The sequence below is a fragment of the Macadamia integrifolia genome, chromosome 14 (assembly GCF_013358625.1).
Source record: "Macadamia integrifolia cultivar HAES 741 chromosome 14, SCU_Mint_v3, whole genome shotgun sequence".
Lineage (NCBI taxonomy): Eukaryota > Viridiplantae > Streptophyta > Magnoliopsida > Proteales > Proteaceae > Macadamia > Macadamia integrifolia.
In genome coordinates this window covers 5,710,250-5,734,736 of record NC_056570.1, presented here as the reverse complement: position 1 = coordinate 5,734,736, position 24,487 = coordinate 5,710,250, and the positions used below count along the sequence as shown (strand labels likewise).

Here is a 24,487-nt window from a genome sequence, read left to right as displayed (position 1 = left end):
AAACTTTTTATACTTGAGAGAGAGACATAGGAAGGTGGCATGTTCACCTCTAGCCTAGGGCCCTAGGGGTGTCCATCAGTGGGGCCAGGCCAGTTTTGATTAGACCTACTCACTTTAATAACTCGTAAAGACCAACACATTTTAGTGATGAATCCACAATAGGTTAGACATGGTTTCATTTATAATCGGCTCAGGTACCAGTCTTTAATAGGGCTTAACAGGTCATACACAGGATAATGAGACATTTATAATCTAAACGTGCCACCTTTTACTACCATTGGAAACAGATCAAACCCGATTTTGAAGCAAGAAGACATTTGGGCTGCAATGAATGAGAATACTGTAGCAGGATCTAAAAACTCTTTGACTGTTTTTGCCAAATATTCTGGTTTTGGTTTCCAGTTGGCCGGACAAGGGGGATCCATTATAACTCGTTTCCTGTCTAAGAATCACTGGTTTTGATCAAAAAAGGGAAGTGGGTTTGGAGTTTCAGAGATCAAAATGGTCAGCCATCAACCCTCTGAAGTGAATATATGTTCATAGATATAAACTACCAAAGATTATTATGCAGATACTCCTCTTTACCGGAAAAAGAATAGAAAAGAAAAGCAGATACTCCTGAATAAAATCTCCAGCATAAAACTAAAATTATAGAAAAATCTAGATCACTTATCCAGTAATCTGTACAACTAACAACAATATATAAACAAGCATATACATAAATGCAGAGCAGAATGGTTTCATCAACCTTGTCAGCACCTAAGAAAGGACTTAAGAACCTCAAAGGTTGAGGTACAATTCATCAACTAATTTTACTTTGAAGAAAAGAACAGTTAATTTTGTTTGTCATTGATAAATAGGTATCAAGCCAGAGATCACAGATTAGAAACAAACACCATGTGAGTGGATTGAGTAGGATCATAAAACAACAATGAATCATAGAATGATGAATGACTAATCATGTAATTATAAATATTAAATACTTCATATAGGTTGAGCAGTCTCAAGTAAATTCTTCCCTAAAACATTTCTACAAATATGCATGCATTCAAGATTGCCCCTAAGCCTAATCCAAAACCATGTACAACAGATTACAGTTAATATATGTCCAATATATGATGGAGAAAATAACTTAAGGTATACGCCGGCGCTTCTTTGAAATTTTTTCAAAGAACTGGTGGACATCAGTAGTTGTAATCGGTTTCGATGGATCAGAAGACACCTGCACAGACAATTTATAAACAAAAGCTTAAAACACACCCTTGCCTTTCCCTTGTTCACATTGAACAAGCATTATCAGATAAGACAAAGCAAGTAATAAGAAAATGGATCATTTAAGTACATACCAGGAAGTTTTCTAACTCATTTTTAAAATCTGCAAGCCCATCTAGGATCTCCATTTTTTGCACATGACCTAATCCGTTCAGAAATTTTTCATCCGCTCCTTCCCGTTGCTGCTGCAACTTCTCCTCTCTCTTCTGCTTTGCTATTTGCTCATAATGTATCATTGAGTCCTCACTGTCAATCAGAAAGGCAATACCCTTGTGGGTATAGAATTCTATACAACTATCACACCTGCAGAGAAGATCTCTCCAGTTGTTGGGGAGGAACATTGGCTTCTCTTTCTCTAAGACAAGTGGAGCTACCAGCAGAGCCACTCCAAGCACACATTTGGAACTTACACCAGGATTCTGTGAGTACTTGTTTAAATCCGTAGTTTTCATAGGCATTTCAGCAAGCAATTCACCCTCATTACTTGCCTCCTTGTCCAATTCACAAGAAGAGTCCTTTCTCCGACAATTAGAAGAGCTGTCATTTTCCAGCTTCCCAGAGGAACAAATTGAAGGTGCATGGACTGAGGCATTACCTCCTAAATTTTTTCCAGACAGCTCTCTGCGCGATCCATCTTTTTCACCCGATGTTTTTCCAATGTCAGTATTGATAAGTGAAGGGTCACTTTTTGATGGCTTGGAAGAATAAATGCTACTGTCAACTCTTGCACAGGAAGAACTAGCTGATGGTGCATCTCCCAATACATTACTTTCTTTGCTAGTACATTGTCGAGCATCACTTGGCCTCAGTGGTCTCCAAATGGTTTGAGGGTAGAGGGTCAAGAAAGAACAGATAACACCACATGCTTGACAGATGAAATCTTCATATGATGGTTCATCTTTGTCATCTCTTCGTATCTATAGCATGAGCAGAAGTTAGACAATACATTGTACATTGCCAGGATATCAATTTAGAGAGCCTAAAGAGCGTACAAAGTTGGAGGTCTAATTCTAGGAACATCAGAGGCAACCACTAAAAATGATGACAAAATGTGGAGCCAAATTTAATTAATGATATAATTTAAGGCCGCATATGCAAGTGCTACAATAAATGGGAGCAAACAGAAGTCTCATGTGTTACCACAGATACAAACATACAAATAAATATGTGCAACATATGAGAGTTTGTTTGTCAAATTCACACAGCCCAAATGTGGGGGCTCCCCATCGCTAGACAGGAATTTTTTTTAAGGCAAGTGTTTTCTGTATGCGAGAGGCCCCTATGGGCCCACACATGGGCACAGTGGTCATTGCACGCCCCTGTGTCTCTGGTGCAGGGGCCTCTCATGGACAGAGAACTTTTGACCCTTTTTTTAATCATTGAAATATTTAACTGTATCAGTAAATTGTCCATCTTTGATGATGAAAGATTACTCCGTTGGGCTCTCATATTTGCCCTAGATACATAAGAGTGAAAAACCATGCGGGTTTCTTTTCCCTTTTTTTCGAGGAAATCTATATGGCATAGCTGTCAAAGGGCCACCTAAGCGACACCAAGTTGACAAATGGCCCTTGAGACCCAAGGCACCCAGACCCAAAACCTGATGATCTTGTCCTCCACAAGTCAAATTTAAGTCATTTCTAATTTCACCCCCTTCATGTTCTATATTTTGACCTTCATAACTGTAGGGAAAAGGCTGGGCATGCCGCCAGGGAGCCCAGCATGTGTCACTCTCTCCCCTTCCCCTTTGGAAAAGACCCTTCTGCCCTCTTGTGTCCAGCCCTGTACGGAGCCCAGCAGGTGTCACCCTCTCTTCTTCCCCTTTGGAAAAGACTCTTCTTCCCTCCTGTGTCCAGCCCTCGATTGGTGCATGGAGCTAGCTTACAGAAAGCTGGCGGCATGCCCTACCCTCTCCCATAACTATAACTATACATGATGACAAATACATGGAAAAGATATATGTCCTGGGATACGATATCTGGCATTCACCATGGATGCCTTGGCTTCAAGGCAGCACCCCACCCCTGTGGCTCACCTTGACACCACGGCAACTATGATGTATAATCTGTGCTCAAAAGGCAAGAGATGGAGAAGCAGGTGATGTACATACTTGGGTCTTAACTTCTACTCAACAAATAATAAGGCATTATGTATAACATTATAAATGTAAATAAAGCAAGTCAAAACGAGAAAAACCGATTCATAAAGGAATTTTGAACAAAAAGGAAAACTCCAAAGCAGGACAAGATTAAATTATGATGGCAAAAACAGGTGGAAATGTGAGATATTATAAAAAGAAAGTGCCTCACAAAGCATGCTAAAAGCTTTTAAGATTCGGTTCACCCAAAATGTAAATATCAAAAAATGGATGGATTTTAATAGGGAAAAAGTGGTGGGTGCGAGATGACACTGGTATCAGTTATGAAATATATGTTAAAGTAATCTGGAAAAGTACATATTCACACCAACCAGGACCAACTAACAGATCATAGAGACAAAACTGCACCAACCAGACAAATACTATCATCCAAAATGTAATTACCAATTGAACACTACTCATGAATTTCCAGAATTGGCAACTAGGCAGACATTAACAGTATTAACAAAGTGATGTCAAAATTTAGTCCATTAAGAAAAGATCTCCTTAGTAAAACAGTAGGCTAAGATCAGTCAGTTAAGAGGGGCTGGAAAAGCGACACTTTGCCACCTGGGAAGTAAACACAATTATACTATTCACAGTAAGGGATAAGCCTCGACTTCTCCCATGCAAAACCAACATAACAAAATTGATAGATCAAGAGAACATAATAAGAAAAAAATGCAACCAACTGAATCGATAGTAACCACAAGCCAGACAACCTCATCAGGAGATTCAAGACCCAAATGGTTCTCATGAAACCAGTCCTCACAGATGCAGCACTGTATCATCTCCACCTGTTCTTCAGCATCTTGATCTGGGGGAGGGCAACCACATGTGCAGAAGTAACCTTTGAAATTATGGTTGTATGAATTTCCCGTATTTTCAGGATCTTTATTTGCAACAAGCTTGCAGAAGAACACCCCAAATTTTGAATTTCCACAATCACACTTGAAGTTTCTCCTAGTCCATAACCCAACGACCTTATCAAAGTAGCATAATGGAATAATATCCATCAGTTGCTTTTTAATAAGTATGGCATGCAACAAACTTCAAGAAAAGTTAAACATATCAAACCATATTGGTTCACCAGTGTATCAATAAATAAGACAATTTAGCGGAAGGTTTTGTGAGGGATTCTATATTTTTTATTCAAGTTCTCAAATTGCTCAAGAAAGATCTCAGGCTGTGTATGCAGTATAAAGTATAAACAAAAATGTAAGACCCCAAGGGTAGGCTCAGTTGGCAAGGACCAACACCTCACAATTAAGAGGTCATGAGTTCAACTCTCCTTGTGGCCTAACTATCAAGAAAAACAAACAAAAAAAATGTATAGGCCTGCTTGCTATGAGAATTTTCACTTTTGCCAATCCAAAGAAAATATGATATTAATTTAAGGGAGAGGTTTCCCCACAACACCAGTGCAAGAATCACCTATGCCACATCAATGGTGGTGCAGAAAAGGGCATCATTCACATAGGACCCACATGGTCAAAGAGAAAACAATGAAACAATTAATGTGAGAAACTATGGTACACCGGCGGCATAAGAAAAATTTTCCATATTTCAAAAGAAAAAGGGAAAACTGCCATGGAACTCCAATCTTCTCTGGTGAAAAGATAATACTGCTGGATAATGGATTTCATCTAAAACTAAATTAAAGTGATTCAGAAGCAAAGGCATGGTTTCCCAGTTTTCTTTCTGCACTCACTTTGTTCCTTGAGTTTCTAATTCGAATACCAAAAATTTCAATATCCGATATTCAGTTGAAGCACTAAGTTCTTCTAGTCCGTGTCCAGAGAAATCTGAGCATTAAAAGCTATTATATGCAGATTAAAAACTATGTTCTTTTATCTTCATCCATTCTATCCTAACAACCAGCTCCCTAATCGGATTCCTAACATCTTTTAATCTTATGTTCTTCCTTTAAATTACAAAATTGATTATTAACCGTTCAAATCTGATGAAAACTCTCTTCCAAACGAGGACGTTATTTAAAGGAAACTTCCAAGAGCCAATATGATTGTTATTAAATTGATCATCCTTCTTGTTATTAAATTGACCATCCTTTTGCTGGGAGCCTGGGAGATTGTAATCTTCCCAAATACTCCAACTTGGTTTTGGTGATATCAAACATGAACACCTAGGTGTCAGCCAATATTAACAAGACACCATGGTTATAACCTGAAAGATGGTCATGATTTTTTTTGCTAACGATGAGTATCCGGTCTTTTGGCCTGACTAGTCCCGCATAGACCGGGTCATACTGGGGTTGAATGAAAACCATTCAACTTTCACCAGAAGCAATGAAGAACACTAAACACCCCCATGTGAGTGGCCCAAGGAGGTAAGATGAGTTGAACTCAGAAACACATGCTTCCTGAGGCGAAAGTCCCTGGCCAACATAGTATGAGCGTTTTGGGAATACTAGCATATTTGTCGAGTGTGAAAAGGTTTACATATTCCCAAGAAGCTCATGACATACTTTATATTGGAGAAGCAAGTATCAAGCATATACTGAATTGGAAGTTTCAAGCAAGCATTTTTGAAGAGCAAGAGAAAAGTTGTAGCACACAACATAGAATATACAAGCTTCAACAAGCCACGGTTATCCTTAATTGTTGCCCAACATGTGAGAATACTTGTATTCTTTATATTTATAAATTTGTTTCATGATTATATATTTATATAACATGCTATGATGATTGATGAAGATGAATTTAGTTTATTTACTTTATTGATTTTTTTCTTGCATTGGTAATTAAAAAGAAAAAGAACGCTTTATTCAATAAGGCGACATCTTATGCCCGCCCTATTGCCAAAGCGCTCCGAAAGACCCTTAAACACCTTGGTCGTCTCACTGCCTTAATAACTATATTATATGCATTGTTTTGTACCGAAATCCAACGAAACTGATTCGAAACAGAAATTTCGGTTTAAAGCCTTCATTACCATAGAGTCACACCCAGTTTCATTTCAACCTTCCTCGAAACTGAAATATTTCGCAAAATCTTGGTAGTTTGGATCAAGATTTTGATCTATAATATAAGAGCCTCATCACTTCTCCTGCAAGCCCTTTGGTAGCATTTATATCTCACATATCTGCCTATCAACAGGCCTTTTTTTTTTTTTTTTGTGAATACATCAATACTAAGAAGCTTTTGATTTGTACATTGATTTGTGTATCTGCCTATTTAAGAAGCTTGCATTCCTGATTTTGAAAATACCTCAGAAGAACTCCTATATGAGTTGAAAGGCTAGATGTGAGAAAGGAAACACCTAGGTTTGGTTGTGCTAGGAAAACAAGTGGGTTTGTTGCCATCCCAGAAAACAGCTGGTGATTCCCTACTAGGGTGAGAGGGTGATGTAGTGCAGGCCCAAAGATTGGGCTTCAAAGGAGGCTCAAGTCTGGCCCTTATTTTGGGGCTATTGATCTAGTCGATTTCTGCCAAGATATGCCCAAGCCAGCAGAGCTATAATCCAGATTTGGATAGATATCAAGTCAACCTAAGAAGAATCGAATTTTGCCCCTTATACCATATCGACCAGCTGAGTTGTAGGGGGGTTAAATCCCAAAATTGGAAGGATATCAATCAGCATTAAAGATAGAATAAATTTCCAGATTTCGTCCAGCTGTGTGAGATCTTTTTTTAGAGGAAATAGCTTGCGGTAGAATGGATTGAGAAGCCCAATATCTTGCTTTGGCTAATTTCTAAGGGAAGATAATGTCCGGATAGTGTGGGCCCCATGGCCAGCTGGTGGAGATAAAGTTGGAGAGTAATTGCCAATCGCATGGGGAGGATGTGGAATATTCTTCCAGCCTGCATGGTCCTGTATTTTAGGGAAGTTTTGTTCCTTGCGTGGAGAGGATTTATTAGCTAATGTTAGTTTCTACTTTTATTAGATTTGTTTCATGTAATTACTAATTAGTAGTTACCGATTACTGGGACTCTTTAGTTTGTTAGATTGAGATTGGATTGACTTCCTAATTAGGACAAAGGGACTTTCTTTCCACGCAAGAAAGAAGTCCAATTGATATAATACATAAAGTATAGCTGCTGGATTTCAGTAGCCAACGATTTAGAGAAAAAAGAAAACTCTAGTTTGATAACCATGAATGCTGTGAGCAATGAGGGGAGAGATTCCTTCAGTGGGTGAGAGGCCCGGGAGAGAGTGAGAGGCTCAATCGAAATCTATCCTTCTACCTATCTTCTATTTTCTTTATTTTTCAATCAATTCCAGTGAGTGTTTTATATTCTGAAATTTAGTGTTCTGTTGAAGACTGTTCAAAGAGGTGATTTAACTGCTGGACATCAGGTATCAATCCTCTTGTAGAGTTGGTTCTTAGTTGAACTAACCTCTATATTAGCGGGACTATGGTTTGATGGTGGGCCCATGAAACTTTTTGTTTGTTGTGAACCCGAGTGAAACGAGTGATTCCCCACTGGAGTAAGCAGAACTGTAACAGTTGGGTTAGCACCAAGAGAAACTGAACCTTCGTGGAAAACCTGGAACAGCCTGGGTAGTGTATATAAGCATTTGTCGAACCATTCTAAACTGGTGCCCTCTCTTGTTTTCTTTTCTATCTTCTGCTTGCTCTTCATCCTCTGAATTATTGGGCCTTATCTGAGCATTTCTAATTCACCCCCTATTGAACTACATCTTACCAATCCACAAGTAGTATTAGAGCAAGGTCTCTTCATATAGAACTTTTCCTTTGGAAGAAAAGATGGGAGCCACAACAAGCTTCAATCATTTGGAAGGTCCTTCAATCACTCATCCACCAAGCTTCAACGAAGTTAGCTATAAATACTAGAGAGTGTGGTACGGATTTTCCTATAATAATTTAGAGCTTTGGTAGATGCTGCTTAAGCCGAAATCATAATGGAGCAAAGAGCCAAAGATACATAAAAAAAAAGAAAAAAAAAAAAAAAAAAAAAAAAAAAAGAAGAAGAAGAAGAAGAAGAAGAAGAAGAAGAAGAAGAAGAAGAAAGAAAGAAAGAAAGAAGGTACAACCAGAACTCAGAAGCTATGAACCTATATTTTTTTCTATATGGGCAGATGAGTTTAATTGTATCTCCATTTGCAAAACTGCAATAATACTATGCGCATGGGTTCAAGGTTACCACTTAATGTGTGAGGAGAAGCAATTTTGTTGGCTTGTTAAGTACTAAACAAAATACCCCACAGGAAGACCATGATGCTGCCATTTGAATTGTGGTATGGCAGAAAACCAAGTTTAAAACAGTTGAAGGTGTGTGGGTGTTTGGCTAAGGTAGGAATAACTAAACCAAAGAAGAAAAAAAGAGTTAAGTCGTATAACCTGTGACTGTGTTTTCATAGGGTGTGCATGACATAGTGGAGCATACAAGTTCTTAGTTATTAAATCAATGAAAAATGTGTTTGATATAAATTTGAACATGTATTTTATAAGTTGGACTTACCTATGAGTAAGGGGGATAGTGATAGTTTAACATTAGAAAATGAAGTGTTAAAGGGAAAGCTACATATCTAGGAGACGAATGGCTTGTCTATCTTATTTACAAATATCCTATTACTTATAAAGAGGCTATTACATCTCCTGATACTATCTATGGAAAGAAGGTACAACGAATAAATTAGACTCAATTATAGCCAACCATCTTTGGAAATATTTGCGAATGCCCCTTCTTGCATTCTGATACCTTGTTGTATCTGAATCGGACTACTCGCTGGTGATGTTGAGGGTTCCACGTATTAGTCTGCCAACATCTTCTGTGGACACAATCTAGCTATATGCCCAAATTGATCACATATAAAACACTGCTTCGTCTGTAAACACGATCTAGCCATATGTCCAAGTTGTTTACATGCAAAGCACCGCTTCTTCCGTGGACCCACTTGCTGAGATTCTGGAGTTGCTGGCCTAGGCTGTTGTGATGCTTGGCCAACTTCTGGTCTACTAAATTGTGATGCAACTGGAGTAGTGTAGGGTACTTTAACTACTCTAGTGAAACCTCTCCTTTCTGCCTGAGCGTGATAATTTTCTCTTTGTTTCTCTTCTATAGACTTGGTTGTTTGAATTCTTCTATAGACTTGGTTGTTTGAATCACCTCTGCATATGTTTGAAGGTGATATGCAATCAACAATGCTCCAATACTAGCCATCAAACCCTTCTCAAACTTCTTGGCTTTCGTTTGATCAGTCTTTATGTGATCTGGTGCAAAGTAATACAGAGCTTCAACTATTGTTGATACTCAAGGACAAATTTTGGTCCTTGTGTTAAAGCCATAAATTCTGCCTCCTTCCTTATCTCTGACACTTTCAAGAAAGTAATTTCTAAAGAGAACTTCAACAAACTGATCCCAAGTTGGGTTGGGATAAGCGGCCAGCAATATAGACCTTGTGGCCTTCCACCAAGCATGTGCTTCATCCTGCAGTTGATAACTAGCACATAAAATCTTTTGTTCATCTGTGCACCCCAACACTGTAAAAGCTTTCTCGACACCCTCTATCCATTTAGCTAGTGTCAACAGGTCATTGGTCACTCCATTGCAATAAGGGGGCCAGTACTTCTGAAATTTCTCCATTAACTTGGAGTTATCTACCCACACTGGTGCAACTGACTGTGTGTTTGGTGTATGCTGCCTAGGTGGTGTCACTAGTACTGGTACTGCCTAGGATGACTGATCATTGGCTGGTTGTGCAGCAGCTAGAACTCCTGGTGCAATGGAGTGTAGTTTTCAAGGCTTAAACCCTTGACCACCCCAAGTATTGATTTGACAAAAGCAAAGGTTCTTTGCCTTAGTTATTTAGTCCCACTTTCTCCCACATGTAAAGTAGGAGAAAGGTCTTAACTTGTTCTCATATATGTATAAAAACTATAAGGGATAGGGATATATACTTATAAGAACTATAAGGGATAGGGGTTCCAAAGGAGAAGTATCTCTCCTCGTGGATGTCTAGGATTGGGTCCATGGTGCTTTTCACAAGCATATGCTGAACCGAGTTGAGCCAAGCCCTGGGTGCAGTGTGATGCAGGAGTGCTTGTGGGCTTGGGCCCATCGATCTTTTTGGTAGTTGGTAGAGGTGTGACTCGAGGTCAGTTTTATATCCATTATTTATATACATGGGCTTAGGTGAGTTAGGTCACATACTTATTTCACATCTGACTGACTATATAGCATGTGTCTTTACATAGACATATCCAGGGGTACGTATGATTGTTTATACATATGGGTCGTATATGCACACAAAGGGTATGTATACCTGTTTGTACGTACGAACATACCTCTTCCAAATGGTGCTTTGAGAAGTCACTGCCTCTATAAATATCCCAATTGTGGAAGCCCAGTACATTTTTTTTCGAGGCTGCTCTCCCTCTCTCTATCTATACTTTACTGAATTGTGTTTCCTTCTTCCTTTCTTGTTCTTTTGAACTATTGAGCATAGCCCTCAATGTCTCTGAGTAATCCAGATAGTGAATGCAACACTTCTTCGATTTGGAAAGACGTTTGTTTTATCTTGGAGTTTGGAGCATAAGGCACTCTGAGCATGGTTTAAGAACATGGAATCAGGATCGGGATCAGCCATCAACAATAAAAAAATGCTATTTCCAGGATCGATCACTGACTCGACCAAGATAGTCCTAAATTTTTTTAAAAAAAAAAAAAACCTGAAAATTTATAAAAAATCAAAATGGGACAATTGATGGAGGAATTAAGGAGCAGATAATGGGAGTGATGAAGAAAATTAAAGAGAATTATCATGAAGTTCATCTAGATTTGGAAAGGGAAGTGGAACTATCTTCGCATGAGATATTTGAGGAATGGATTGCACGGAAAGTTTAGCAAGTGAAGAATGAGAAGTACCCAATAGGAAAGGAAATATTGTAGGTATAGATTGCACGGAAGGGTTAGCACATGAAGAATGAAGAGTACCAATTAGGAATGAGAAATTGTAGAGAAGATTGAGCACGTGAAGGAGTACCCTTTTTTAGGTTAGAAGGAGTACTTAATCGCCGAAATTGTACGACGTGGTATCTTGATACCTCCAAGCATACTACCCTGAAACGTTACGGTTTGAAATTTCCGGCCCGGTTTGGAAAGTGATAGTATTTGGAAGGAGAGATTATAGGAGAAGATTGATTAAAAGAGATCGAGGAAGAGGTTGGGTTGGCATGAGATTGGGTTGATGGAGAATAACTCGCTCGCGGAGGTTGTTTTAGGAATGAGAGAAAGGAGCATCCAAATAGAAGGAGATAATGTAGGAAATAGGAATAGAGTGCAAAAGAGAAGGAACCAGAGAGGTGATCTAGTCCAGCTTAGAACGAAGAAGATCCCAAAAACTGCTTTCTTATGGTCTTTAAACCACCTAACAAAGGATCGTATCGGATCGAGCGATCCTGCCCGAATGCCTGATCCAGTGAACGATACTGATAACCTTACCACAATCGGCGTCCAATACCAATCTGATTCAACCGTTTCAGGCTGATTTGAGCCGATTCCTCAAACCAGACCTGGAGTGCTCTAATAGGGGTCGTTTACAACATCAAGGAGAGTGACTACGGTGTCACGACTCAACCCTACATTGCAGTAGAATCCTAATATTAAAGTTCTCAAGTCCTGAAGATTGGATCACTCTCCTATACTAGTGGATATGGTTCTGACAAAAACAAAGTTATCTTCTATTCTCGTTTGTTTATTGGATTACAATAGCAACATCAGTTGATATAAATGAGAAAAGTGATTACCTCATGTCCATCATGGCAAGCTATGCTACATGCTAAGCAAACCCCAGCATTCCCGTCTGGGGTACAAGTCAAACACGAGTAAATAGTCTGCCTCTTCATGTAACCTTTATTGTAAGTGCACTCCTTGCCGTCGTCCCCTCCAAAAAACAAGTCCACTTCCTATGAATAATAACAAACAGAAAGAAACTTTGAATGATAGCAACAATAGCAGTAGTTACAGAGAAATCTTTTAATGCCAAAAAAAAAAAGCGAGTTAAGATAATTTCAACATTAAGGAGCTTAAACACCATTTGACAACATTCTGTTTCTGCGTTTTCTTGTTCCCAGAAATAGAGAAACAGCCTAAAAAGCGTTTGATAAAGTTTCACCCATTTCTAGAAAACATAAATTGAAATTTATTCCTATTTACAATTCTAGAAACGATTTTGACGGAACAAGTTCATCGTTTCTAAAAATGAATTTGAGAGAGAAAAAATGCTGTTGTGCCCGATAAATCTACCAACTATTTAAACCTAAAAAAGGCAACCGAACCCTCTCTCTCTTTTGGGCATCCAATGATACTATTGAATTTTTTAGTGGCATTATGTCTGCAAAAAACTTGAGAAACAGGTTTATCAAACACCAAAAAATCTGTTTTTGTTTTCGAAAATGTGAAAAACCGTTTCTGCTGTTTCTAGTCACAGAAACAATAGAAACGTTGTCAAACAGTGCTTTAGTGTCACTACATAGAAAAAAAATCCAGAATGCCGCATAAAGGGAAAGAAACTCACCAGCTCCTGTCGTTCAACATTCTTAAGGTATTCACTGATCGTTATTGTCTGCTCCGACTCCTTTTCGATCACATCGTCCATCTTCACTCTAAGCTAAAAACAAAATCAAAATGCAAAGCATTAAAAAAAAAAAATCGATTAAATTATCTGCTGTTAGCGAAGGATCATGAAATTTTTGTAAGAAACTTATGTTTTTCAACAAATTGAAAAGAAAGATTTAAACCAGAAGGCTAAAGTACCTGAGGTGAATGACCTTGAAGAAGACGAAACCCTAGATCCTAAAATATATGGAAATGGGGAGACGAAGAGAACGAGGGAATGATGAAACGGCTCTTACATTTGGCCGTGATCTTGGGTTGGGGTTATTAATATGGGGGTTTGACACCTTCGACAACATTTTCCCGCCACAACGAGGGCGAAGGGATGGTTTTGAGACGAATCAAAAAAAAATGTGAATCAAATAGCAAAACACATGTGAATCACATAGCAAAAAGCATGTGAATCCTTTCAATTTTAAATCGATTTTAAACTTTTGGAGAAATAACATTCCCTTTTTCTTTTTTTTAATTAAATTATTATTGTTAGAAGTTCTGTTGTTTTTCCTTAACGCCTATTTTTTTTTTTTTATTTCTAACATTGTAAGGTATTTATTTTACCATATGGTCCATTAGGTAGAGAGGACATGATTTAGATTAGCCATGTATTAAATTTCAATCTATTTCAATCAAGTGTTCCTTTGCACACGTTCTATTTATATGGATGCAAATGCACTAGAAAATAATGTTTCTAAAATTCACACCACAATAGCCATTCATTTTAAATTATTACTTTCTAGGTAGTTATCTATTACAACGAAAGGTTATGTTTTCAAATACCACAAAATAAACCAAGCCATCTATTTTCATGGCTTTATTTTTAATTTAACTGTATGTTCCCACTTAGAATTGAAAGAATGCACATACACATATTGTGTGCAAATACAAAATGATGTATTTGATTGAGGGGGAAAAGATTGTTATGTTGTCGGGGTGTAATTTCCCAGTAAGATAGATGAGCCACATTGTAGTTGTTGGAGAACTATTAAATTGGCTTTATTATGACCATAGTTATAAGTATTGGTATAGGTGCCCATTAATGATCTCAGTAGCTATCAATACATATCGGGTGGAATTGAATGGTATTAGGCTGATTTGGTTAGACTAGCCAAGCCATATTATCCATATGATTATTAGATGGATATTGAACTCCAACAACCGATGATGCTAATATATATTTGATTGACACATCAATATGACACCGATACTTAAAACTATCATGATAATAGTTGACAAAAGAAGCCTCCATAAAATAAAACTTGAATAGGACAATACATATCCTTTCCTCCACAGGAAGACACAATAACAAAGGGGCAATTACTTTGAAAGCTAGGCTGCTAATGCTGACTTAGAAATGTTACTAGAAGCCAATAATCTGGGTCTCCTAGAATAATATACATAAAGATCATCTATCAAAAGGATATATATGTTTCGAGTTTCATTTCATCCACGCTGAAGGAATTTTCTACCTTTTCCCTTGAATCGAAATACTAGATATGAATGACTTCATACAAGAAGGGCTCCAACTTGATCAATAGTTCCATCACCCTTGGCGAAAGAAAACTCAATTTTTTTTTTCTATTTTTTATATCACATTTTTTTTTGGGGGGGGAAGAGTTGCGATTCTTAGGAGTAGCATTTTGTGTAATTCAAATTTCAAACAATAGTATAATAGTATGAAAGTCATATTATTATTGTACACTTGATTCCTTTTGACCACCCTGCTCCATCGTGTGCTGAGAACTTTCTTCTTTGATTTTAATGAAATTTTGGGTCAAAGAACGTTATCTTCTAGTGTACCCTACACCCACGCATATGGGGAGGTAGAGTCGGGACATGGGCATCTTTCCTAACCTAGATCCACTTTCCAATGTGTGTGGATGTAGGATTCACAAGGGGATAGCGTAATTGGTGAGCAATGAACTTGGTATGAGCCGTAAACTCGGACATCCTATGTTCAACTCTCACTAGGCATACCTTGGGCCACTCACACAGGGATGTTTAGTGCTCTTCATTGCTTTCAATGAAAGATGAATGATTCTCATTCAATCCCGGTATGACCCAGTCCATACGATTGTATGGTCAATATGGACCCACTAGGAGGAAACGTTTTTTTCTTGAAATATTTATATGAAAATGATATTTTTAATGCAATAATTTTATGAAATTGATATGATAAGTGTATATAAATTTACTAATTAAAAAACTATTTGACTTCCTTGAACAAGACCATCTAGATTACCCAAAAAATAAAAACAAGACCATCAAAGATAGTCAACACATGAGAGAGTGTATGATTCACTTGATAAGCGAGTAATTCCAATCAAACTGACATCCTGACCATGTGGGACTCACCATGGTCTTAAGTGTGGTATTGGTACTTGTATAGGTCTCAATCATATCCCGTCGGATCAAATTGGTTCGTCCTTCTTTGGACAATTTTGCATTCGTCTATATCACGACTCTTAGCCATGGCTAGGCTAAGGTTCCATGGGTTAAGAATCCCAACACCATGGGCAATGATATCAATCAGGCATGGATAATACTAATATGAATTGCTCAATATGGTAAATCCAATACTGATATTTTCAATCGCAAGACCCACATTAACACACTCTCTCTTTCTCTCTCTATCTCTTTCCTAACCATGCGGACCTTCTTCTCACAACTTTCACTGAAAGTAATAAAGAGCACTAAACACCCCCATGTGAGTGGTTCAAGGTATGCATAGTAAAAATCGAACTTAGGACATCTGAGTTTACAGCTCGTACCAAGGTCTTTGCTCACCAATTGCGCTACCCCCTTAGGTTATTCTACCATACTATACGAAATCTAACTACATTCTTCTCCCATATATTATCCCATCTTACATTCAATGTTGAATTCACGACATCACTCTTCCGTGCCATTTTAAGAGGTGCAGTCCAGTAGAGGAGAAGACTCAGTTTTGATTGGATAAGCAAAATTTGAACCAGTCCTAAAGACCAGTTGTCTTATCCCCATATTTCATTCTCAATTTTAACTTTATGAATCTCTAGTCTTGTCGGCCGGGTTTGATTTCATTCTATTTCCATATGGTCCAAAGTAAGTTGGCTTCCTTTTTCATCAACGCGGAATCAAGTGCTCATCCTTCACGCGTTTTCAACAGCTGGTGGGTCAATATCTTTACTACATCTAGGGGTGGGGCCATGCTCTAAATTTCTACCTTTTTCCAGCCGTTGGATTAACAATGGGGACTCCACGGCTGTTTCTGATAGCCATTTTAATCTTAAATAGCGTTAAATTCAATAAGTTGACAAACGTGTGATTCTGTTATTTTTTCTTAAACAGAACCACCTTATACCCTCTCCCCCAAACAACCCCCGGTCCCCCCACCCCCTTAAAAAGAAAAAAACAATGAAAAGATCAATAGAACCCGAAAGAGGAAAATTCATTAAAAATGTATACAATATTGTAGAAGTATACTTCACGGGTATCTCACTATTAATTAATATAATTTAAAAACAAATGTCATCAAAAACTTTAAATATGGAAATAGATGAGAAAAGAAAAAAAGAAAAAGAAAAACTTGTTTTTCTTCATCTTTTGTGAAGAAAGAATCTCTTCAATTATGGCATCTTTGATTTTCAACATTCATTAATAGAGGGTAGGAGTTAATGATGAGATTCATTGTGTTAGGAGTCTAATCATAGCTTCAAATCACTATGAATGAAAAGATTTTCTTTTCACCTTGAATGATGAAAAAAAATAATAATAATAATAAGAATAATAATTTCAAGTATCTACAATAAAACTAGCACATTTTTTTTTGTGGTAAAATACTATCGCACCTTGGGGGTATAAGGAAGATAATGGAGATAACATACATAAGCAAATATAGCACATTTTTAATGCATGGTGAAGATGGAATAGCAACTCTTCTAGTGTCCATGTACCATAGAAAATGACCTATTGGTTGCAATGTAGTATTTTTTTTTTTTTTTTACTCAACTAATTGCAATATAGTATTCTAGTGATATATATATATATATATATATTAATGAGAAGAAAGCTTAATTATTTAAGAAAATAAAAATAGTTTCAACATCTGTTAATTTAGTGAAAGTTATCATACTCCTAGTTCTATACTTCTTAGATGCCATTTCTAGTGATGATGAAAACCACATTTTTTTCCCTTTCTTTTCTTATTTTTTAATATATTTTATAATTCATTTGTATTTTTCTAATATATTTTACAATTCACTTGTACTTCAAATTGAACAATAAGTATCAATCTAAAATGATCTATCACACTTAAATTCATGATAAAGGTTTTATAAGAAAGGGGGAAAAAAAAAGCTAATGAAATTGACTATAAATTATTAGAAAAAGTTTTTTTCTGAGCTATAGGTGCAGGCTATGTTAACACACTCGTATCTATCTTTATCCTCGAATGTACAATACCATTTTGTTATACCTCATTGGTTCGTTTCTTTATAAAGCTTGCTTAAAAAACCCTCTTCCATAAATTATTATGCATTATTACAAAAAAAAAGAAGAGGTTATTTATGCATCAGTATATCATTTTCACTAGAAGGTTCCATTTATTTTGATGCAAAATGCTTAAATATAATTGATTTTACCACACTAGTAGTTTAAAATTTTACATTCTTCGATTTCGCATGATGACAAATTTTTAAGGGAAAAAGGAAAGTTGTGATTTGATCACATGGCCCATGCGCCCAAATATAGGTGTGTGCAAAATTAGGCACCACCCCTTTTAAAAACAAAATTTTTATTCATGTTGATGCCCCTACACACTTTCTCATTGGCCCCCCACACCAATACTCCACACAGGATCAGATAGCAATCTCCTGTCCAAATTTAATATATGTGAAATGGTAAAAGTTTCTATGCATGGTCATGCATATGCATAATGACATAAACACCCTTGTCCCCTATTTCATGAAGTCGATGGGAGAATCTCCTGAACACGAATACCTTACCCATGTAAAATTAAGATTTATCTTTTCATAGCTAAGTAGGTCTCCACCTTATTTGAGCTCCTTCTAACTAGAGCATATCATCAGATAGTTGAAAACAAAATTTTAAATAAAAATTATAACATATGTTATAAACTATAAATTGTTAATTTAAAGCAAATTATCTATAAAAAAAATAATTTGTTAATTTAAAGAAAATTATCCAATTTAAATAAAAAAATATATTTAAATTTTGTCTCTCCATCCCGGCCTCTCCAGCTATTATTATTGATCATTAGAAAAAAATTTAATACTCTGACAGGTCGGTTCCGGTCTAACCCATCTCTTCATTACATAATCCTAAATAAAACTTGTTTGATTTATTGACTTCCTCATCATTTTCCATTCAATGACTGTAATTACGTTAGTATTCTTCTATGTAGATGTGTCCCAGAAGCTGTTTGTGTAATGGTCAAGGAGAGAAAAAGTGTCAACCGTCAAGGCTCTGTTCATCACTAGAAGGAAGTTTCCAACCTTTGTCTCGGTTATTAAACCCAGAATCAAAGCTTAGACTTTAGAATTTAACTACTAATTGATTCTTCTTCTGATGAATACTATTAATTTTGTAAATCTCCTAAGCTTTAATCTAACGCTTTACCCACATGGGTTCCTCAGTTCTCTTCCTCTGCTTCTTCCTTTTCATCTTCTTGTTCCATCTCAGTAGTTATAAGGTGGTAACAGGTCAAAACATCTGCCAGAGTTCTACCTGCGGCGACAGTACATCACCGGAGATCCGATTCCCCTTCAGAATAAAAATGCAACAAGAGAAGACTTGTGGGTACCCAGGGTTCGACCTCAAGTGTGAGTATCAAAACCAGAGTAGAACGATTCTAGAACTCCCATCTTCAGGAAGGTTTTGGTTACAAGAGATCAATTATACCAAACAAGAGATCAGTATAGTCGACCCAGAAAATTGTATTTGGAGAAAATTTCTTACTTTGAATCTCTCTAGTTCAGTTTTCAGTGGAGCTTACTATGATAACTATACGATCCTAAGGTGTTCGACGAATTTAACGATGCCTTTACCTCTTTCGATGAAGTCTATAGATTGTATGAGTAATTCGAGTTATGAGATTCGGGCAACGCTGGCTACGGTGATGGAAACGGAGTTTTGGATGTCGCTGACTGGTTGCGAGAGGATAGCGACGGTGGCGGTTCCGGTTCCTTGGTCGGGATACTATGATGAGAATGGTGACAGATCGTTTAGTAGAGAAGATCTGCGACTGGAATGGGATGAGCCCAATTGTGTAGATTGTGAAACGAAGGGAGGGAGGTGTGGAAGGTTGAAGAGCAGCAATGTCTCTGGCATTGAATTCGGATGTTTCGATATTCCTCCGACGGCGAACGGTGAGTTTCTCTGCTAATCTTTCTTTGTTCCGGGGGTGTCAAAAATTGAACCAAGTGTTTGACCATGACCACTTGCAACAATCTCACACCATTCATTGGGGGTGTGGGCCCCTTTGGATGGTGTGAGATTGTTGGAAAAGGTCATGGTCTAGATTTTGGAAGAGGATCTAGTCTCTCAAAAGTTTGTAGGCGTAGGCCCTACCAATCTGATATGTTGGAGTGATTATTCTCTGCAATGAGTACGAGAGGGAGCATCGGATGGTCGAGAGGAATTCGGGGCACATGCCCGAATGCTCTCAGCCATCCAATACTCATCACAACACTGCACTCACGACAGAGAATGTTTTTGCATATGCTGGGCTCTAGTACCGACTGATTAATAATCGTGCTAGATGACGGTGACAAGTGGAGTCCCCAGCCACAGTTATTGCAAGTTAATGGTCCAATGTTTGTCTAATTGGACTGGCCAAATACTAACGGTTTTTAGCAAGATTAGCCTATTTAAGACCATTTACCCCAATTAAAAATCGTTTACATGTTTAAATCCCTAATTATAGCTTGATTCTCCCAATTGTTTTGAGTCCGAGTATGAATGGAAAACCAATCAACCAAATACAAGCATATCTATGCCTTAATCATGGCGATGGGTAGTTGCACTAGTCTCTCCAAGAATTAGTCAAGGTATGCCTAAGTTAACCAAACACCTTGATTGGAGAAAAAAAAAAAAATCCATACCTTAACCTTCGTTTGTTTTTTCCATGCTTGAACCGACGACGCTTTAAATGTGCAGCCGAAGTCAACCGGCTTAACCTTCGTTTGTTTTTTCCATGCTTAAACCTACGACGCTTTAAATGTAGAGCCGAAGTCAACCGGCCTGACCAAGTGACATCTCCACTTGTTTTTTTTTTTTTTTTTTTTAAATAATTACATGAGTCCTGTCAAATTCACGTATTAGAACCATTGTCGAATGCAGTACGATCCACACATGGAGTCCTCTCTCTCTCTCTCTCTCTCTCTCTCTCTCTCTCTCTCTCTCTCTCTCTCTCTGAGGATCACAAGGCATACGTGGATGTATACCAATGATTCTTGTACGTGAATGTGATCTGGACTCTAATTATATTTTTACGGAGGTAGGTGGATTAGGTTTTGATACGAGAATGATTCTCGTATAATCTAATTCACAAGCATAGAATTCATGTATAAGAATAACAAATGGATGGGTTAATTATAGTGATGAACCCATGGTTTGAGAAAAAAAAAGGCATCAGATCAGGTGTATTAGTTGATCCATAATTTCATATCGGTTTTTGTCGTGCCTAATATTGGTGTCCACCTGATCTTGTATCAGCAACAGTTGTAATAATTGAGGATAAATCTGTTCAAAAATGATTTTTTAACTGAAATTGAGGGCAAAACCATCCGATTCGAAACTGATACCAATGTCGACACTGTTTGCTAAAACCATGGATGAACCAAAACACCAACAAAGGTTCCTCATCTAAGGGGTCTTCTGTGATGGTTCAGGGTAATCGTACAGTCACAAGTGAACTTCCCAAGCATAATTGAATATCTATTTCTAAACATACGAATAATTAAACATCAACCCTTGTTTTTTTCTTAGTAATTATGATTTAATCCTTGTAACTGTAACTATTATATTTTAATTAAGATTCATTTTAAATAGATCTTAACGATTCCGGTCCAACTGGTTCATTATTGATCTTTGGGTTCTTGAATCAATAAACAATCCGGCTCTGAACTGTCCAGACTCTTAGAACTATCCTATTCCAAAATGGTTCCAAGTTCCTATTCCAAGTTGAGACTATACTCATGTCAACCCCTCGTAAGGGGTCCGGATCATCTCCAGCACGCCCAACACTCTAATGCACATCAGATGGTTGGGAGGACCCAGGCACGCACCCCTGGTCCATCCAGCCATCAGGCCCTCAAGATTGTAATGCCTTCAGATTTTTCTCTCAAAAAATTATTTGTGGACTAGAAATATTCTGACTCTTTCATTTGTTCACAAGGGATAAATATCTTGATGGGAACAATGTTTGAAAATGCTTTCTCACACCATCTCATGTTCTGATTATGTGGGTCTCACACTAATACACTCTCTCTCTCAGCTTCTTGATCCTATGACCCTCTTGATGAAACCTTTTCTTGCCGTGCTACACCATCCGCGTGGGGAATCCTCTCCCGTCTAACAATTAAGTATTCTTAGAAGTTAAAAACAAGTTAGAAACCTTATTGGAATTAAAGACTAATTCGATCCTGGTTTGGTGACCACTCTTGTTCCAAATTACATTAATAGGTTGCTTCAATTCATAAGTTTAAAAACGTTGGTTTGATTGGATTGGGATGTCTGTCAGAACTAAATCAAATTGAGCTGAAGTTGGCCTATAATCGAAGACTCTAGCTCACTTAATTTGGATTTCTATTCAAATTTTTTGACCCACTACTGGGACCAACATAAGATTCTCTTTAAAAAAAAAGCAAGTAGTTGCATATAGTAAATATGTAAAACAGATGTGCTTAACTGTGTTTTATTCTTTATCTTTTGAGTTAGTCCATGGAAGGTTCAGGGATATGAAGGGGTGGCAACTGGTGTACCAACTCATTTAAGCTATTTTTCTTAGGGCAAGGGTTCTTTGAGCAGCCAGGGTAGCCTACATCCTTTCACAAAGATTTTTATATTCATTTGGTTTAGACATACTTTTCCCTTTATTTTTGGAAGAAATTTACTTAGACCGCGTGGTGAAGTTGACTGCATGATCCTAGGTTGGAGATCCTATGTCACCCTCCTTTGAGTGGCCCTGATACCACACGGTGAATGAATTCCCTGTGGCTTAAGGGAAACTTGGTCAAGTATCAATAACGGGCACAGCAGATGGTGATTCCCCAAACCCTGATTGCGAGTGATTGTCTATACATGAATGGGGAAGCATATTTTTTCATCTTAGCAAGCAAATTGTAATAAGAAACGTTATGAAACATTCAAGATGGAACAGTCCCATTCTAAGCTGCAATGGTCATACTAATTCTTGGTTGGAAGGAAGAAATGAAAGCCGAAAATTGTTTTTGTTGTACTTACAGGGAAAACAGGACTACCAAGGAGCGTGAGCTATGCGGTGACCATAGGCATTGGCATACCTGCACTCTTATGTGGAATTGGGATTGCATGCTATGTTGGTGGCAAGGTCAAGAGATTCAGTAGACGCAATTCGCATATAACACAGGCTGGTTCCTCCTCGACCTTCAATCCACAGCCCGCCGTCATTGCGATAGCTCTCGACGAATCAACCATAGAATCCTATCCGAAAGTGGTACTCGGTGAGAGCTGCCGGCTGCCGGGGCATAATGACAGTCCATGCCCCATTTGCTTGGCAGAGTACCAGCCCAAGGAGACACTCAGAACCATACCACAGTGCCAACACTGTTTCCATGCTGCCTGTATTGATGAGTGGCTTAGAACGAATGCGACCTGTCCCCTGTGCCGGACTTCTCCAGCGCTACTGTGATGTGATCATTCCCCTCCATGGTCTTATCTTATTCATCTCTTCCTTCAATACCTCTCTTTAGGTCATTGTAAGTTATATAATCTGTGATTCTTCTCTGCTATTCTGTATCTTTGCAATTTTGTTAAACATACTACTCTACAGCATTGTATATAATTTTGAGAGCAATATACAAGTCTCATGATAGTTAGTGTATTAGAAAATGGACGAAAATTTTCTCAGATTGTGCTTTGACCATCAAAGTATCAAACCCCTAAAAAGAGAATACAAATTCACTAACTCTGCAGGATAAAACTTCTATGAATTCTAACTTTTGGATCCATTAAATTTCCAAGGAATTTTTTTTTAATCAAAAAATGATTTCGATGTACTCTTCATTTTTTGTAAATAAAGTTACAAATGAACCATCAAAGATGACTCCTTGTTCATAACAAGGTGAAACCATAACCTTGTCGGTTGTGTGATCTCAACTGTACACTTTGGTAAAGCAGTCTGGCAATCTCTCCATCCATGTAAAGCAAAGCAATTAGATGTGCCTGCCATGCTCATCTACTGGTTGATCTGGGAGTTAGTCTTGTCATGTGCAAGAGTTTCGTGGCAAGGTCCTAATCGGGGTTCCGATAATATAACTCCTTTTTGAGTGTTAGTCGCAACATTTTCCACCTTCATTAAACCCCCACCCCACCCCCCAAAAATAAAACAAAAAAAAAACCCCAGAGATAAAGGCAGGGTTTGACTTTGATGCCGAGACGCGGTGGCGAGTGCGGTCCCATGGTGCTCCTCCTGTTACCATGAGGTCAACGTATCCCAGCCACATCTGAAAGTGTTCTAATTATTTTTCAATCATCCCTAGCTTCAACAGTGAGGACTGCAAGCAAAATATGTCCCTTGCACCTTAGTACTGTCTGTGTCCTTTCTATCTCACTAATGTGATTTCTGGGAAATAACATTCTCCAGCATATCCATTGACAAAAGGAAAAGACTAACAAAAGAATGGAAAAAGATTAATCAACAGCCAGCTGCACTGTTCAAGCATCGAAATGGACGGTGGGAATTTCTGGCTAAATAGAACATAACAGAGTTCATGACCAGATAACAAACAGAACAATGGAAAGAAAAGTAGCCAAATTGTAGATAAAAACTGCCTATGAAGCTGCCGGTGGTAAAAACAGAATCTTATTATATTACCAGTCTCTCTCTCTCTCTCTCTCTCTCTCTCTCTCTCTCTCTCTCTCTCTCTTAAATAAATGAAAAAAAGCAAACACAACTAGTACTCAGGAACCCCTCGGTCTTCTCATCTAGGTCACTATCATTCCAAGAACACACGCAAAGAATTTTATATCAGCTATATTTTTTCCCCTCTCAGCTAGTCTCTTTAAAAATGGACATACTTGTATGAGTTCTGTTTTCCTCTTCAAACTGCTGTCAGGACTCCGGCCTAACTTGTTGAAGCTAACAAAAAGATTCCTCATCTCTGTCTTCCCTTCTGAAACCAAAAGTTGTCTATTTATCACAACACCAAATTGTCCGCAAACCTCAACCTAATAAAAACATTCTTATGAATAGTACGTAAAATAACTCAAAGCCTTCCTA

At 37.8% G+C, this 24,487-nt stretch overlaps 2 protein-coding genes across 2 annotated transcripts in view; one reads left to right on the top strand and one right to left on the bottom strand.

Annotated features, from left to right (window-relative positions):
• The window catches only part of LOC122061725, a 17,050-nt gene extending 3,779 nt beyond the window's left edge, over nucleotides 1–13,271 (bottom strand). The window contains exons 1-8 of the mRNA XM_042625173.1: nucleotides 13,150–13,271; nucleotides 12,911–13,003; nucleotides 12,141–12,299; nucleotides 4,132–4,392; nucleotides 1,347–2,189; nucleotides 1,144–1,222; nucleotides 749–759; nucleotides 586–642 (exon numbers count right to left, since the gene is read on the bottom strand). Of these exons, the coding sequence (XP_042481107.1) occupies nucleotides 586–642; nucleotides 749–759; nucleotides 1,144–1,222; nucleotides 1,347–2,189; nucleotides 4,132–4,392; nucleotides 12,141–12,299; nucleotides 12,911–12,991 (1,491 nt within the window). The 5' untranslated portion in view covers nucleotides 12,992–13,003; nucleotides 13,150–13,271. The remainder of the gene's footprint in view (nucleotides 1–585; nucleotides 643–748; nucleotides 760–1,143; nucleotides 1,223–1,346; nucleotides 2,190–4,131; nucleotides 4,393–12,140; nucleotides 12,300–12,910; nucleotides 13,004–13,149) is intronic.
• Nucleotides 13,272–18,423: 5,152 nt separating this feature from the next.
• LOC122061589 (RING-H2 finger protein ATL20-like) lies at nucleotides 18,424–23,092 on the top strand. Its single transcript, XM_042624945.1, has 2 exons — nucleotides 18,424–19,373; nucleotides 22,473–23,092. Exons 1-2 carry the CDS (start codon nucleotides 18,629–18,631, stop codon nucleotides 22,895–22,897), a joined length of 1,170 nt encoding a protein of 389 aa, XP_042480879.1. The 5' UTR covers nucleotides 18,424–18,628; the 3' UTR covers nucleotides 22,898–23,092.
• The last annotated feature ends 1,395 nt before the right edge of the window (nucleotides 23,093–24,487 follow it).

Bases quoted from the DNA above. Each gene is read 5' to 3' on its own strand.
- LOC122061589 (XM_042624945.1), top strand. From the start codon at position 18,629: ATGGGTTCCTCAGTTCTCTTCCTCTGCTTCTTCCTTTTCATCTTCTTG. The intron at 19,374-22,472 runs GTGAGTTTCTCT...TTGTACTTACAG, and splicing joins TATTCCTCCGACGGCGAACG to GGAAAACAGGACTACCAAGG.